The sequence below is a fragment of the Pygocentrus nattereri genome, chromosome 16, assembly GCF_015220715.1.
Source record: "Pygocentrus nattereri isolate fPygNat1 chromosome 16, fPygNat1.pri, whole genome shotgun sequence".
Taxonomy (NCBI): Eukaryota; Metazoa; Chordata; class Actinopteri; order Characiformes; family Serrasalmidae; genus Pygocentrus; species Pygocentrus nattereri.
The window spans coordinates 18,310,698-18,324,518 of NC_051226.1; the positions used below are offsets into that span (position 1 = coordinate 18,310,698).

Sequence of the window (13,821 nt, forward strand, 5' to 3'; positions counted from 1 at the left end):
TCATTTATCTTTGTTAAACGTGGTGTTTTTTTACTTTAATTAAAAAGGTTCAAATACATAGAATTGATTACATATATACACTATATGCGGCTGAAACAACATCAGGTAATGAATTGTAATAAAAATAAAAATAAATGAGCGCTTTTTATTCTCTGCTACAATGAGATGGATGACGTGTGTCTACCCGGCACCATTGTCGGTGAAAAATAAACATCTAAGTCTGTAATTTTGCTTCATTCTTCTTCTTCTTCTTCTTATTATTATTATTGTTATTATTATTGATGTTGTTATAATTAAATTAAACGTAATCAAGTTCGCTCTAGGAACGAACATTTTTGGTCTACTGTTCCTGCTCGACTGTTTACAGCAGCAGAACCGTCGAGGCCAGCAGAATGGAAGTGTAAGAGCTCGTTTAAAGATATTTTGCTCTAAAATGACTTAATTAGAAATGTCTTACCAGTCGATCCTTTGTGTATTTGGTTACCTACACCGGAGTACTGGAGTAATACAATAAAGAAATCTAAAATAAAAACAATAAACTAAGAGAATTTACTAGCGTGCCGCTTGGCGAGCTGTTTAGTGCGAACTGTCCAAATAACTAGCTAATAAAATGTTAGTTGTGGCTCCCAAGATTCAAATTCTTGCAAATATTCATACTTATTTGGAAATGAAGACTTAAAGTCTGTGGTTATTTTTGCAGAGGTCTACATTGTCTGACAGTCACACGCTAAAGCAGTTCATATTTGTGTGAAGTCATCTGTTTCTATCGCTTTTTTACTGCCCATCTTTGGTTGATGAATTCATTTATGGGTCGGCATATTTAAAGGGGCATTAATTCCTGCTTAAAACTACAGTTCAAATGTTATTTGTCTTGCTATGTCGTATTCTGTTATGTCATATATCCCCCAGTTAGCATAGCTGTAGTTCTTGCCTCGGTCGACAAACAAAATCATTCCACAGAAACGTTTTAAAACCATTTTAGCTGTATAAAAGAAGCCAAACGGAGATGTTTATAGATATCCAGGTTTTAGCTCTCTAGCTTTCAGCTGGTTGTCCTCCTAAACTGACTACTAATTCCTGTAATTTGCTTCATTTGTAATTATATCATAATTGTTACGATTTGAAGACAATACAGTTATATATTAACTAATGCAATAAGATATTCTGCTTTCTAGCAGTAACAATACGCATTTGTCTTAATTCTATGGTCACCAACTAACAGAAAAATGGCAAAACAGCCCCCAAAAATCCACCCCAAAGCAGATTTTTCAAAAGTTACTCCCACCTCCAAAATACATCAGTAGAAGAGTTTTTTTGGAGCCTTTAAACCAAACAAATCTCACTCTAGAGACTACTCAGGTACAGCTGTAGGATCCACTTAAGTACATTTACTACAGATGTAGGAATGTTTACATTTTTTATTTGGGCCAGAATGTCCCTTTAAATGGGATCCTGCTGCTGTCAGTCCTCATCAGATGAATTTGGTTAGCATTTTGTTTATCAGCCAACTTGGCCATTTTTAAAGATATTATATTAATAATATTTCATGTGTTCTTTGCAGGAGGGATGCTAATGCCGCTATGCTCAGCAATTATGAGGTAATACAATAACACTGTTTTTTTTAACATGCTGAATAGTAATCATATTGAAAACCATGTAGTTTGCTTAAGCCATACACAGAGAGAATAAAGAACACCAGATGTATTTTCAGACACATTAGATTGATGAGGTTTTGTGTGTTTGCGTCTGTGTTTTCACATTTCTAGGTCTATCAGCTCCTAACAGAACTGAAAGAAAAGAGAAAAGAGAGTGTAAAAAACAAGCACAGCACTGGACAGCAGAACCTTAACACAATAATGTATGAGGTTAGTGACCCAGTGCCCATTTCACAAGGCAATGCGGTACTTGTGTTGCAGTGAGTTCACATTGTTAATTTTTTTCCCCGGCAGCCAGTTAATGCCATTCAGTCTCCTTAGCTGCAAACATTGTTTTTTGAGAAGTTAAGCAATATAAATGTAATTAGGGCTATGTTGTTGGGCCATGATCTATTTTTTTTTAAAGGTAAATAAACAATAAACTACTAACAGCCTTGCCTTGTTTATGTGTTTTAGCAAAACCAACATAGTTAAATATGTCCTCCCATTTCAGTGTACAGCAGTTTAGCTCAACTAGTTTACACTGAAGTTATACAATCTGTTGCAGCCTGGACTACTTTTTGAATGATGCACAATACAGAGCAGCCAATCACAACAGAGTTTATTTACGTATCTCAGTCTTAAAGTCACATTAACAAAAAACAGCTGTTTAATTTTAGGGGATGAAAAGAGGTCAGAAGTGGTCATGTAAAAATTACTATTATGACTGTTTTTGTACATAAAACCACATAAACTTTATAATGGACCTGAAAGTAAAAAATACAAGAAACATGTATAAAAGGTAAACATGTATAGGCATCATATTCAAAATGAGTGAATATTTGCAAAAAACAATAAAGTTTATCCGTTTGAACATTAAATATCTTGTCTTTGTAGTGTATTCAATCGAATATAGGTTGAAATGGATTTGCAAATCATCGTATTCTGTTTTTATTTATGTTTTACACAACGTCCCAACTTCATTGGAATTGGGGTTGTAGGATATTGCCCATTTTATACTAATAATAATTTATTATCTATGGTGACTCCATTAATTTCTTGAAAAATTAATTTAGCTCACACCTTTTGAATAATCATAATATTGTGCTGTGTTTGAAAAGATTTTCATAACCCATAAAATGTTTGCTTGCTTTGTTTTGCATTGTCTCTGTCTATTGCCTCTGAAGACTCTAAAGTATCTCTCCAAGACACCATGTGCTCGCCAAAGTCCTGAGACAGTGAAAGAATTCCTCACTGCGATGCTGCCACACAAACTCACCAAGTGAGTACAGCAGAAAATCATGCTGTCAGTGTTTGTCTGTTTATGTTGCCTCACAGTATTCCGCACAGGCCCGATGTTGAGTTTCATTTCATTCTTATTTAAAAACGTCAGGGGTTGGTTCTAAACCTGTATGTGACTTAATTTATCTGCCATGTCATATATGACTGGTGTGGTGTGCGTCCACTTTGTATCTCTAATTACAGAGTGTGGTTTGTCTGCCCTATACTGATGAGCTCTGTAATTTTCTCTGTGAGCTACAGCACAATGATCTTTGCTGACTTGTGTTATGTGGTGCAGTACATATTCCAACTCTTGTCATTATGCCAATGTCCAGAATTTGTTTGCTTAACTTAATGTTCTTTAACCTGCAGCTACCATAAGCTGATTGCTGTCTCATATTTTTTCCTCTGTCTCTTTTCAGAGCTGAGAAGCTGCAGCTCCTCAACCACAGACCACAAACAGCAGTTGAGATCCAACTGGTCAGCCTTTGATATAATATGCTTTCTCTTTCGTTTCTCTCTTTATTTTATTTTGTGCCTTTTCTTTCTCTGCCTTAGTATATAACTTTCACTGGTTTAGTAGATCAGACTATCTGGTTTTAAGTAACCAAGACATGTATCAAGTTGTTGGCAACAATAATAAACATGTTCTTTCTTGCATAGATGGTAGAAGAAAGTGAAGAAAGGTTGACTGAAGAACAGATAGATGAGCTTATTCAGAAGGTCACAGATATTCTTCCTGGAGATCCACAGCAAGAAGATACTCCTGGAGATGCTGAGATGGATGCAAGCACAGAGCAGTGATACAGTTTCTGGAAATGGTTTATTACACATAATATCCCCTGGTTTTGAAATATGTATTTGCTTAGTCTGTTATATGGGTTCTTCTTAAAAATAGAAGACACCCTGTTGGTAGCTAAGACTGAGGGTGATGTTATTGACTGGGTGCATTTTGATTTTCATTACATTAATGAGAGTTTGTCATGTATGTTATGTTTATATATAAATAAATGATGAAACCTGAAACATCACAGCATCTTGGTTGTAAAGGATATTTACTTTGACCTGGGTCATTAGTCTTCTTCTTCTTCTTTTTTCGGCTGCTCCCTTTAGGGGTTGCCACAGCGGATCATCTGCCTCCATCTTGCCCTATCCATTGCCTCCTCTACTTTCACACCAACCATCTCCATGTCCACCTTCACTACATCCATAAACATTCTTTGATGTCTACCTCTTCTCCTTCTGCCCGGCAGCTCCATCTCCAACATTCTTTGCCCAATATATCCACTATTCCTCCTCAATACATGTCCAAATCTCAACCTGGCCTCTCTGGCTTTATTTCCAAACTGCTCCACCTTCACTGTCCCTCTGATCTGCTCATTTCTAATCTTGTCCATCCTTGTCACTCCCAATGAAAATCTCAGCATCTTCATCTCTGCCACCTCCAGCTCAGCCTCCTGTCTTTTAGACAGAGCCACAGTCTCCAAACCATACATCATAGCAGGACGCACTACAGTCTTGTAAAACTTTTCACTCTTGATGTTATCCTTCTGTCACACATCAGCCCTGACACCCGTCTCCACCCACTCCATCCTGCCTGCACCCTCTTCTTCAACTCTTTTCTACACTGTCCATTGCTCTGGATGGTTGACCCAAGATATTTGAAGTCATCCACCTTTACGACCTCTACTCCTTGCATCTTCACCTTTCCACCTGCCTCCCTCTCATTCACACACATAGAAAATGTTTTAGGTGGTAAATGTTTGACATGAGCTTAAAGTACCCCAATCATGGAAAACTGCATTTTCTTTACTTAAAAACAAAACAAAACAAAATGTACTATTTAATTACCGTCCCATACAGTCCATATATGAAAACTAAGCTACCAAAACAGCCCATTTTGAATTCACTGATTTTGTGATGTCAGAAAGTCAACATATTTACATATACCAATGTGCTGGTACAAGTGGATCAGATATAGCAGTGCTGATGGAGTTTTTAAACACCTCAGTGTCACTGCTGGACTGAGAATAGACAATTACCCTCAAATATCCTGTGAGCAGCATCCTGTGACCACCAATGAAGCATTAGAGGATGCTTAACTCGCTGTACAGCAGGAGATGAGCTATCATCTCTGGCTTTACATCTACAGGGTAGACCAACAACGCAGGTGCATCTAGTAAAGTGGACACAGTGTTTAAAAACTCTAGCAGCACTGCTATATCTGATCCATGCATACCAGCACAACAGTAACACACCACCATCATGTTACTGCAGTGCTGAGAATGATCCACCACTCAAATAGTACCTGCTCTGTGAGGGTCCAGGGGGTCCTGACCACTGAAGAACAGGGCAAAAGGGGGCTAAAAATGTATGCAGAGAAACAGATGGACTACAGTCTGTAATTGTAGAGCTACAAAGTGCACCTATATAGTAAGTGAAGCTGATCAAATGGGAAACAAGGAGGTGGTCATAATGTTATATATGTATATATATCCACCCATTAACGTTAGCTCCAACCAGTTTTTCTGCCCAGACTGCTTTTTGAATGAGGGAAGATACAGCCTGTTTAAATCTAAGGGATAAAGAGAGGTAGGTCAAAATGGTCATGCAAAAATGAATCTGAACTGCATTTAGTACAAAAACCTACACAAATGTTATAGAAATACAAGAAAAATTTCAAATGTGGGCCCAGTAACTGTTCTCTAGTGCGGTTTATGGAGAGACTTAGCTGTGGTGTTCAAATGCGTCAAGGGAGAAAAAGGATGTGTGCGTTTTAGAGTAGGTGCGGACAGATACTTCCTCCCTCCATACTTCCCTTCACTTATTAGCTGCAAATGCAGAGGGTATAACTAACTGGAGTAGTTACAGAACTAGTACCGAAAACATCTGAGCTTTAGTTTCATTCCTGTTTCTGTGACCTGTAGTTATTTTGAGATGTCTTTCTCATTTGTCTACATGCAGCCTTTTGAACATGAAGCAGGCAACGTTTGTTTTCACTAAGTTCTCTGTTGCTTCTTGTTTCACCGCTTGTGGGTCAGTGGTCAGGTGACACTTAACCGTTTATATGTGCATTTTTTTTTGGCCTTGTGCCTGTTGTGTGTACACGAAAATCACAGCAAGCTACGACGAACGAAATGTAATTTCCTAATGTTCATGCAACCTGCAGGTGAGTGTAACACGTCTGCACAGCCCCTAGTGAGCACTGAGGTCGCAGGCAGCTGCTGAAAGCTTAGTGGAGGAGCTACAGCGGCTGTAATTTAAGTGGAGCGAAGTTCGCTCCTTGCGGTGTGTGTGCTGAGAGCGTTCTGTGAGCCACAGTGAACGGAACCGTGGAAACAATGATTCACAAATAGTTTTTAACCGTTTTACCATTTCGCCTTGATTTGCATGTGAGCACTTCAGATTGCCCTGAATATTTGCATTTCACCTCAGTTTATGAGTGCTTGAGATTGGAGGATGTAGCTGGAGTTGCTGTCGGACTGCGGTGAGTTAAACCGTCTTGTTTTCATTAATTAGCCTGCGCTGCGGTAAAAAAAAAAGTTAGCAGGGCTTCACGATGTAGGTTAGCAACATTGCCGCTCCAGCGTGGTCGCCCGCCAGGTTAACATAACCCCCTGGATTTACATCTCTATCTATATTTAAACTGAAGCTAGAAAAATTAATATCCCCACTCACACGCATTTTTATGCCACGGTGCCGTCCGTAATGTGCCGTTTTATCTTGGGACTATTCGCCTCCCAACTTCAGTAAGTTGACGTTAGCACGCTGGCTAGCTCGCAGTGTCGATGAGCAGAGCGGAGGCATTTTTCACTGACATGAAAACTCGACGAGGTATGATTTCTCGGTAAATAACGCTGGAGGTACCGTTAGCTTAGCACGTTACGCTGTGTGTTTGGGCACCATGCTTCTGCGGATGTGTGGGGAATGGCGAACATTGAGACTTCACTGCAGCCGTGTCGCCATCAGTCAATCACTTGGACTGTTAAAATAAAACGAATTTAAGGCTGGCTTCCTGTTCGTCAGTTTCTTGTTCGAATGTTCCCGTTCCACCTTAAAATGTGCAGCACTTACATTCTGGTGTCTGTAACTGCTGCACCATTTAAGGTGGACCGGGAAATTTCCAGCAATAAGCCGACGAATAAAAAGCTGACCGCAGCTCCGTCAAAAACAGGTAAGTAACGTTATGTCCACTGTATGAAAATATGTTGCGGGTTGGTGCGTGATAACGCAGTGTGTCGCAGACATCTGCTCCGTGTAGGTTTTCCGGATTCACGTTATTTAACCTGTTGCTTTGGCGGGGATGTTGGTTGTGTAGGATGTGCACAGATGCAGTATTTTAAAGATGAATTTCACTGATTTTTAGGTTTTGGCCTAAAATGTATTTGAGACTCCATTCATGACGGAGACGTACATGTAGGTCGTTATAAGGCAAAATAATATCCAGAGAAACATGATTTTGTATTGTGTTGTAGGGTTGCCACCACGTTGATGTAGCTAGATTTGCGCTGTCTACATCCCGACCCCTTGTTTCTGTCACCACTGTTGTAAAGATACAGGAGTCAGTAGGTTTCTCTATAATGAACCACTGTTTACTGTGTTCTTGTATAAGACCTATTGATACTTTCAATAGGCTTTGCACCACAAATTAACTTTGAGTTTGGATCCTTGTTGTTTTCTAGCACCTCTGTAAGACCATTTGTAAATTAAGTGTGTGCTCTGGTCAAAACATTTTTGCTAGCTTTAAGAAATGTCATGTTAATTTTTAAAATAATGAATTCCCCAAGAAGTACAGATTGCTTATGTTGTGTCAGTGTAGTAATGGTCATGGGTGCTAAATAAATGTTTACATGCTCTGCTTTCTTTCTTCACGTTTTCCAGAGACAATGGAGCTGATCAGCAAGCAGAGGCTTGACTCAGCAAGCCAAGATTCATCAGTCGGCCCTTAAGCAAAGATCTAAGAGGCTTTTACCTTCTTTAACCATTTTGTTTTTCCCTCCCCCTACCCCTTACCTTTATTAGCCTGCATTCCTTCCTTCCATCTGCCTCCCCCCTCTGTATTCTATTCTTTGTCTTTTGTCTCTTCCTTACCTTGCTGCATGCTTAGTTTCTCTTTTGCTACACTGCTTCCCTGGTGTTTTCTACTTTTTCTCCACACGTTTTCTTTCTCAACTCCTACTGTCTGAGGTCCAAAGTGGCCCTTTTCCCACCGTCTGGATTTTTACTGAATTCCTGCATTCCCAAATCCCTCCCTACACACACACACACACACACACACACACACACCCACACACACCCACCCACCATGAGGAAACAGACTCGTCGTGTTTTACTGGCCTGTATGGTCATCAGCTCAATCACAGTATTTTATCTCAGTCTTGGTGCCATAGAATGCCCAAACACAAGGTCTCGGGGTACATGGGGTGCAAGCCAACAACTTCACAGGAATCTTAGTTACCCCTTGCCAGTTCCTGTAGAATACAGTGAACACAGTCCTCTAATTTTTGTCGGTGGGGTACCTCGTAGCGGTACCACTTTAATGCGGGCCATGCTGGATGCCCACCCTGAGGTGCGTTGTGGAGAGGAGACCCGTGTCATCCCACGTCTGTTAGCCATGCAGGCCACCTGGAGCCGCTCGGCCCGTGAGAGGGTCCGCCTGGATGAAGCTGGTGTTACAGACGAGGTTCTGGACTCAGCTATCCGTGCCTTCCTGCTGGAGATCATTGTGGGTCATGGTGAACCTGCACCGCGGCTGTGTAACAAAGACCCTTTTTCTCTGAAATCCCTTACATACCTCTCCAAACTTTTCCCCAATGCCAAATTTGTGCTAATGCTTCGTGATGGCCGGGCCACAGTTCATTCCATGATCTCACGCAAGGTGACCATCACAGGATTCGACTTGAGTAGTTACAAGGACTGTTTGGTGAAATGGAACCAAGCCGTAGAGGTCATGTACGACCAGTGCCAGGCTGCTTCAGAGAGGAGCTGTCTGCCTGTGCACTATGAACAGCTGGTGCTGCATCCAGAACAAGTGATGCGAAAGCTGCTGCAATTCCTGGATCTTCCCTGGGACCCGTCAGTGCTGCACCATGAGCAACTCATTGGGAAAGTTGGAGGGGTGTCGCTGTCAAAGTGAGTAAAGAGCATTTTAAGATTAATGCACTATTCAATCTTGATTACTCTTACTTGAGAAGGTTCTAGAATTTAAGTGATTGCAAACATCCGTGATTTTAACTCATGTTTATTGTACAATGTAGATAGTTTGTACACCAAGTTAGAGCTCTGGAGAATGTCACTTGCTGTAATTCATTAAAGCTAGAGCTTCCTCTGTAGTAGTCCTGTTTGAATCAACCTCACAGTAATTCAGTAACAACCTGCTTATGGCCATGACTGTGCATCATGTACTCGTCACTGAGTGTGGTTCCTTACACAGCGCCAGCGATGTATACCTCTGGGCTCTGATGTTTCATCCCAGGATTTCTGTACAGACACCGCAGGCAAAGCCTTTACAAATTACATTATAGAACCTCCCCTCATAAGATGAATCCACGTTTCTCAGCAGAGAAAAGCAGTTCTAGTCTCACTGAAGGTCTTGAATATGCAGTTTTTTTACCCGCTGTAGTTGCTTTTGTTTAGCCTTTAATAATTTAAAACTTGTATATCTGCGGAGGGACATTAGATTCACATTCAGTTCAACAGTTTTATTGTCATATGCACAGCAGAACAGGCAGTTTCACTGTACAATGAAATTCTTTGCTGTTCCTCCATTCACCAAATTAGGCCATAATCATCAGAGATTAATGCTAAAATCAAGGACCCTATAATCATATTCAATGATTAAATGCGGACTAATCCCCCGATTCCGCCTGAAGACTGCTGGGATGGGCTCCAGCACCCCCCCCGTGACCCTGACTGAGAAGCGGCTTAGAAAATGGATGGATGGATGGATGGATGGATGGATGGATAATCCCAGTTGATCCCTAGTAGTTACCCAAACATTTTCTGTTACATTACTGTGGTTGTTTTGAAAATGTGTAATACTTGCACATAACTTTACATCTTAAAATCTGCAACAAATTTATTACTTGGGAATTTTTTACATGGAAATGCCAGATATAATGTCTCACTGTCCACTTTTGGTCAGGTCGCTCTAGACCAGATCTTAATAATAGATCTGAACATGCACATAGTTATGCTTAGTCTTGCTGTTATGCATAGTAATGCAGTTAGACCAACTTTTAGGATGAGTTTAGCCATTTAAACAGTTTACCTTTGGTTCAGTTTTGATTGACATGGTTCACTTTTGCTCACTTAGTCTTTAGAGGAAATAGCCTCAGCCTGCAGCTATATGTATGGAAAGATGCGTAGAATGAATGCCCCCAATACTAAGAAGTAAGCATACTTTTGATTTTGTCTGTGTTTTTGAAAAACCATGCACACCTGCTTTTTGACCTAGATTAGAACATGGGGGTAAATTCACAGTGTATTTGGGATGGTATTGATATGAACATAATCTGCTCATGAAAGATTGTAAAATACCCACAATTAACTCATTAATATTCATTTGTCCTCTTCTGTCAAAAACGTCAGAGGCCTCCAATAGCGGCAAAGCAGCAAATGTTTATACATGATCTTTTAAACTCTTATATAGGACACTGTTAAAGTTGATGTGCAGTCATGTTGATAGTATGGGGAAATATTTATATCTCTGAAATTATTTTCAAAGTTACCCATGAAAGTAATATGATTTGCATTGGTGTCAAAAAATTCAGGGATTATTGTTGGTAATTCCTGTCTTCTTACAAAAGATTTGTACACCACCTCCAGAGTATTTTCAGGAGTACAAAGTACTGAAAGCAGTATACTTTTGTTGCAGAGTTGAACGGTCAACAGACCAAGTTGTCAATCCAGTGAATACAGAGGCCCTGTCTAAGTGGGTGGGCAAAATTCCAGATGATGTGGTGAAGGACATGGCTGACATTGCACCAATGCTAAGACGCCTTGGTTATGACCCTCTAGCCAACCCTCCAGACTATGGCAAGCCAGACCCCTTACTACTGAACAATACTAAACAGGTAAGATCAAAGACGTGCTTCAGAAGAAGAAATGCACTACATGTCCATAAGTAGCCAAGCACTCCTTGTAATTAGTGAATGCAGCAACTTTAAAGTGCACCGATTGCTGAAAGCAATGTTGAATTGCTTAAACACCTTGTGTATAAAGTTCCTTAACATTGGGCTGTGAAACCGTGGAACCGTTTTTCCTTTTTTTTCCCCCCATTTTTTTTCCTTTTTTTTTCTAGAGTGATGGAGCACCATCTATGGAGCCCTGGAGGGGACGAAGGTAAAAAAATAAAATTGAGTGAATGTTTTGCAGGTAGTACATACTCGTTTTCTTTTATTTGTGGTGACAATTTCTTAAATCATTCCCTTGTTTTCTTTTAATAGTTGTCATGTTTCATTTTTAACGTAACGCACGTTGTTTATTTTTTTTATTTGTGTGCAAAATCAGTGTAGTAGATACAGTTTGTTTTATTTGTCCTGTGCAGGAGTAACAGCTCCCTGAGACTGTCTGATTGGTTTTGAGGAGTTATATTGATGAAATGATGGACAGAGATGCTCATCAGGTCCGAATTTGATTTGGGGCGTTAAGAGGAAACTGCAGCTCCTCTTTTTAAGGGCCCTCAGATTCATCAGCGTGTGGCTGTAGTTTGGTGATGAAATGAAAGAAGATAACAAACTACAACCACAATTGTCACTAAACTACACTTTCTAATGATCATATTTAAGAGATACAGATGCAGCACGACCACTTAGCGCTGCTTTTGCTCCCGTGACAAGCTGCAGTGTTGGAGACCATCACACCAGTGTCAACATTTCAGTAAACTCATTAAACACACACAAACATTCATGTGGGATGAGGTCAAATGGCGAGAGAGTTTAATAGATCTATGTATTGGATGTACATATATTAATGTGAGGATGTTGAAACGCTGATCATTTCTTGTAATTACATGATGCTCTCTAACATCGTCGTTTGACCAGGAGCAGAAACACCATGGGCCGTTTGCTGTGAAGAGAAGCTGCAGTTTCCTCATAACCCCCCAAATCCGAATCAGGCCTGATGAGCATCTCTGTTCATCAGTCTAACAAATGAAAACCCGTCAGTCTCAGGGAGCTGTTACCAAATAAACAGTATGCATTCAGTTGAAAATCAAACATGACCACGGTTAAAAGAAAGCGAGAGAACGAATTAGAAAATCGTGATCATGAATAAGCAAAAACGTACCCACGAAGTAAAGAAAACGAGTGAATGATTGATTTAAGAAATGGTGACCAGGAATGAAAGAGAATGTGCATATGAACTGCAAAACGTTCGCTCGAATTATTTATTTATTTATTTTTTACCTCCGTCCCCTGCAGGACTCTGGGATCTTTGGGATGAGTTGAAGAGGCATTTGTGATCCAAAACTAATTATCCAACATCAGCACCTGACCTCAGTAATGTGCATACGGCTGAAAGCTATCAAATCCACACAGTAATGTTATAGCATCTACTGTAAATCCTTCCCAGAAGAGTAGAAGCTGTTACTGCAGTAAGAGGGGGAAAATCCTTATCAATATCTTTAATATTCCCCATTAATATCCTTAATTTCAGGAGAAATGTTGAATATGCAGGTATCTACAAACTTTTGGACATGTAGTCTGTCACTCTTGGGATCATTTTAATCAGCAGTTTCACTATTCTTCATAAAGGCATAACATTTTTAGAAATTAGTCTGCATCCCATCTAAAGATAAGGGTTTCTCACCTTGCAGAAAATTTAATCTCTCTTGACATTTGTTTCTGCACTGTTGAGCTGAATTGCTGACTGCAATGATCTTATCTGAAAGGGGTCCCTTAATGTTGGATTTTTTTTTCCCCCCCTACACAAAACTGTTGAAAGAGGAAGTAAATGTTCTGCACATACTCTTGACTACTCTTATGTTTGTTTTTTTTTTCTCCTGTTCTCAGCTTCAGGGAGGCAAAGCAAACACAGATGTGTTTCATCCCAGCTAATCCAACATGGAAGACCTGATTCACCTTTCACGAACTGTTGAATGCTGCCTTAGATGTGTATGTAGGAAGCAGACACAAGACGTTACACTGAAATTTCGTCCTATGTGTTGGCCCTCCCTGCCTATGAATGACTGGTGCATTTGAAAACATGTTCACAAAATATTAAGCCAAACAGCCTGTTGGCCAGTACCGTAATTTGTTTTAAGTGTCTTGAAGGAAGAAAATAAATTTATTAAAAATTCTTATTTTAAGATTACATCTTGTGCATTTTTTTCCCCGTTGCGCTTGTTTGTCTTCTTTTTGATAATGTTATTTGCAGTGGTGCTGAGACTTAAGTACAGCTCTAAAAATCTGTAAATCATTTCTATTTTCTTCACAAACCAGCTTATCTTTAATTTCTTATTTATTGTGAGTTTCCTGAATTCAGATAGTAGTGTGCTTGTGCAATAATTTCATGAACATCCAATTGAGCTGTATTCAACTGCCATTCCTTAGGAATTTCTCCATGTCTGGATGGTGATCTTGTGGGTAGGAGTACCACTGAATCAGTAACGGGAAGAAAGAATGAGCAAATGGAGGTACCTGCTGAAATGTTTGAAGCTCCATAATATACTTTGTTGGCTGTTCGGTGGTCCCAGGAGAAAAGCGTAGCTGACTGTAAGAAAGACTGGGAAGTAGCGACTTCACTCAACAACTGCATGTAGGTGTCGTTTTTATAATATCAGAGTAACTAAGGAAAAGAGTTGACCCCGACGTGATTTGAACACGCAACCTTCTGATCTGGAGTCAGACGCGCTACCGTTGCGCCACGAGGTCAGTGTGTTGAGTAGGCTTGTGTGGCCATTCAA

The 13,821-nt window shown here is 40.0% G+C and overlaps 2 protein-coding genes and 1 non-coding gene across 8 annotated transcripts; 2 read left to right on the plus strand and 1 right to left on the minus strand.

The window, feature by feature from the left end:
* Window positions 1–333: 333 nt before the first annotated feature.
* On the plus strand, window positions 334–3,951 carry LOC108427927 (calcitonin gene-related peptide-receptor component protein). Its single transcript, XM_017698515.1, has 6 exons — window positions 334–400; window positions 1,562–1,598; window positions 1,767–1,865; window positions 2,822–2,916; window positions 3,338–3,395; window positions 3,579–3,951. Exons 1-6 carry the CDS (start codon window positions 393–395, stop codon window positions 3,717–3,719), a joined length of 438 nt encoding a protein of 145 aa, XP_017554004.1. The 5' UTR covers window positions 334–392; the 3' UTR covers window positions 3,720–3,951.
* Window positions 3,952–5,771: 1,820 nt separating this feature from the next.
* Window positions 5,772–13,229, plus strand: tpst1l (tyrosylprotein sulfotransferase 1, like). 6 transcript variants are annotated; one of them, XM_017698633.2, is made up of 6 exons: window positions 5,772–6,084; window positions 7,797–9,047; window positions 10,792–10,990; window positions 11,218–11,258; window positions 12,338–12,415; window positions 12,929–13,229. In XM_017698633.2, the coding sequence occupies exons 2-5, from the start codon at window positions 8,221–8,223 to the stop codon at window positions 12,357–12,359; spliced, it is 1,089 nt and encodes a 362-aa protein (XP_017554122.1). In that variant the 5' UTR covers window positions 5,772–6,084; window positions 7,797–8,220; the 3' UTR covers window positions 12,360–12,415; window positions 12,929–13,229. The 6 variants fall into 6 exon arrangements, with proteins under 6 accessions (XP_017554122.1, XP_017554123.1, XP_037402093.1 ...); XM_017698634.2 differs by lacking the exon at window positions 5,772–6,084 and adding an exon at window positions 6,135–6,402; XM_037546196.1 differs by lacking the exon at window positions 5,772–6,084 and adding an exon at window positions 6,440–7,089 and having other exon boundaries at window positions 12,338–12,453.
* A 488-nt stretch (window positions 13,230–13,717) lies between these two features.
* On the minus strand, window positions 13,718–13,789 carry trnaw-cca. The gene has a single exon. It is a non-coding gene; the product is annotated as a tRNA-Trp (tRNA).
* Between the last annotated feature and the right edge of the window lie 32 nt (window positions 13,790–13,821).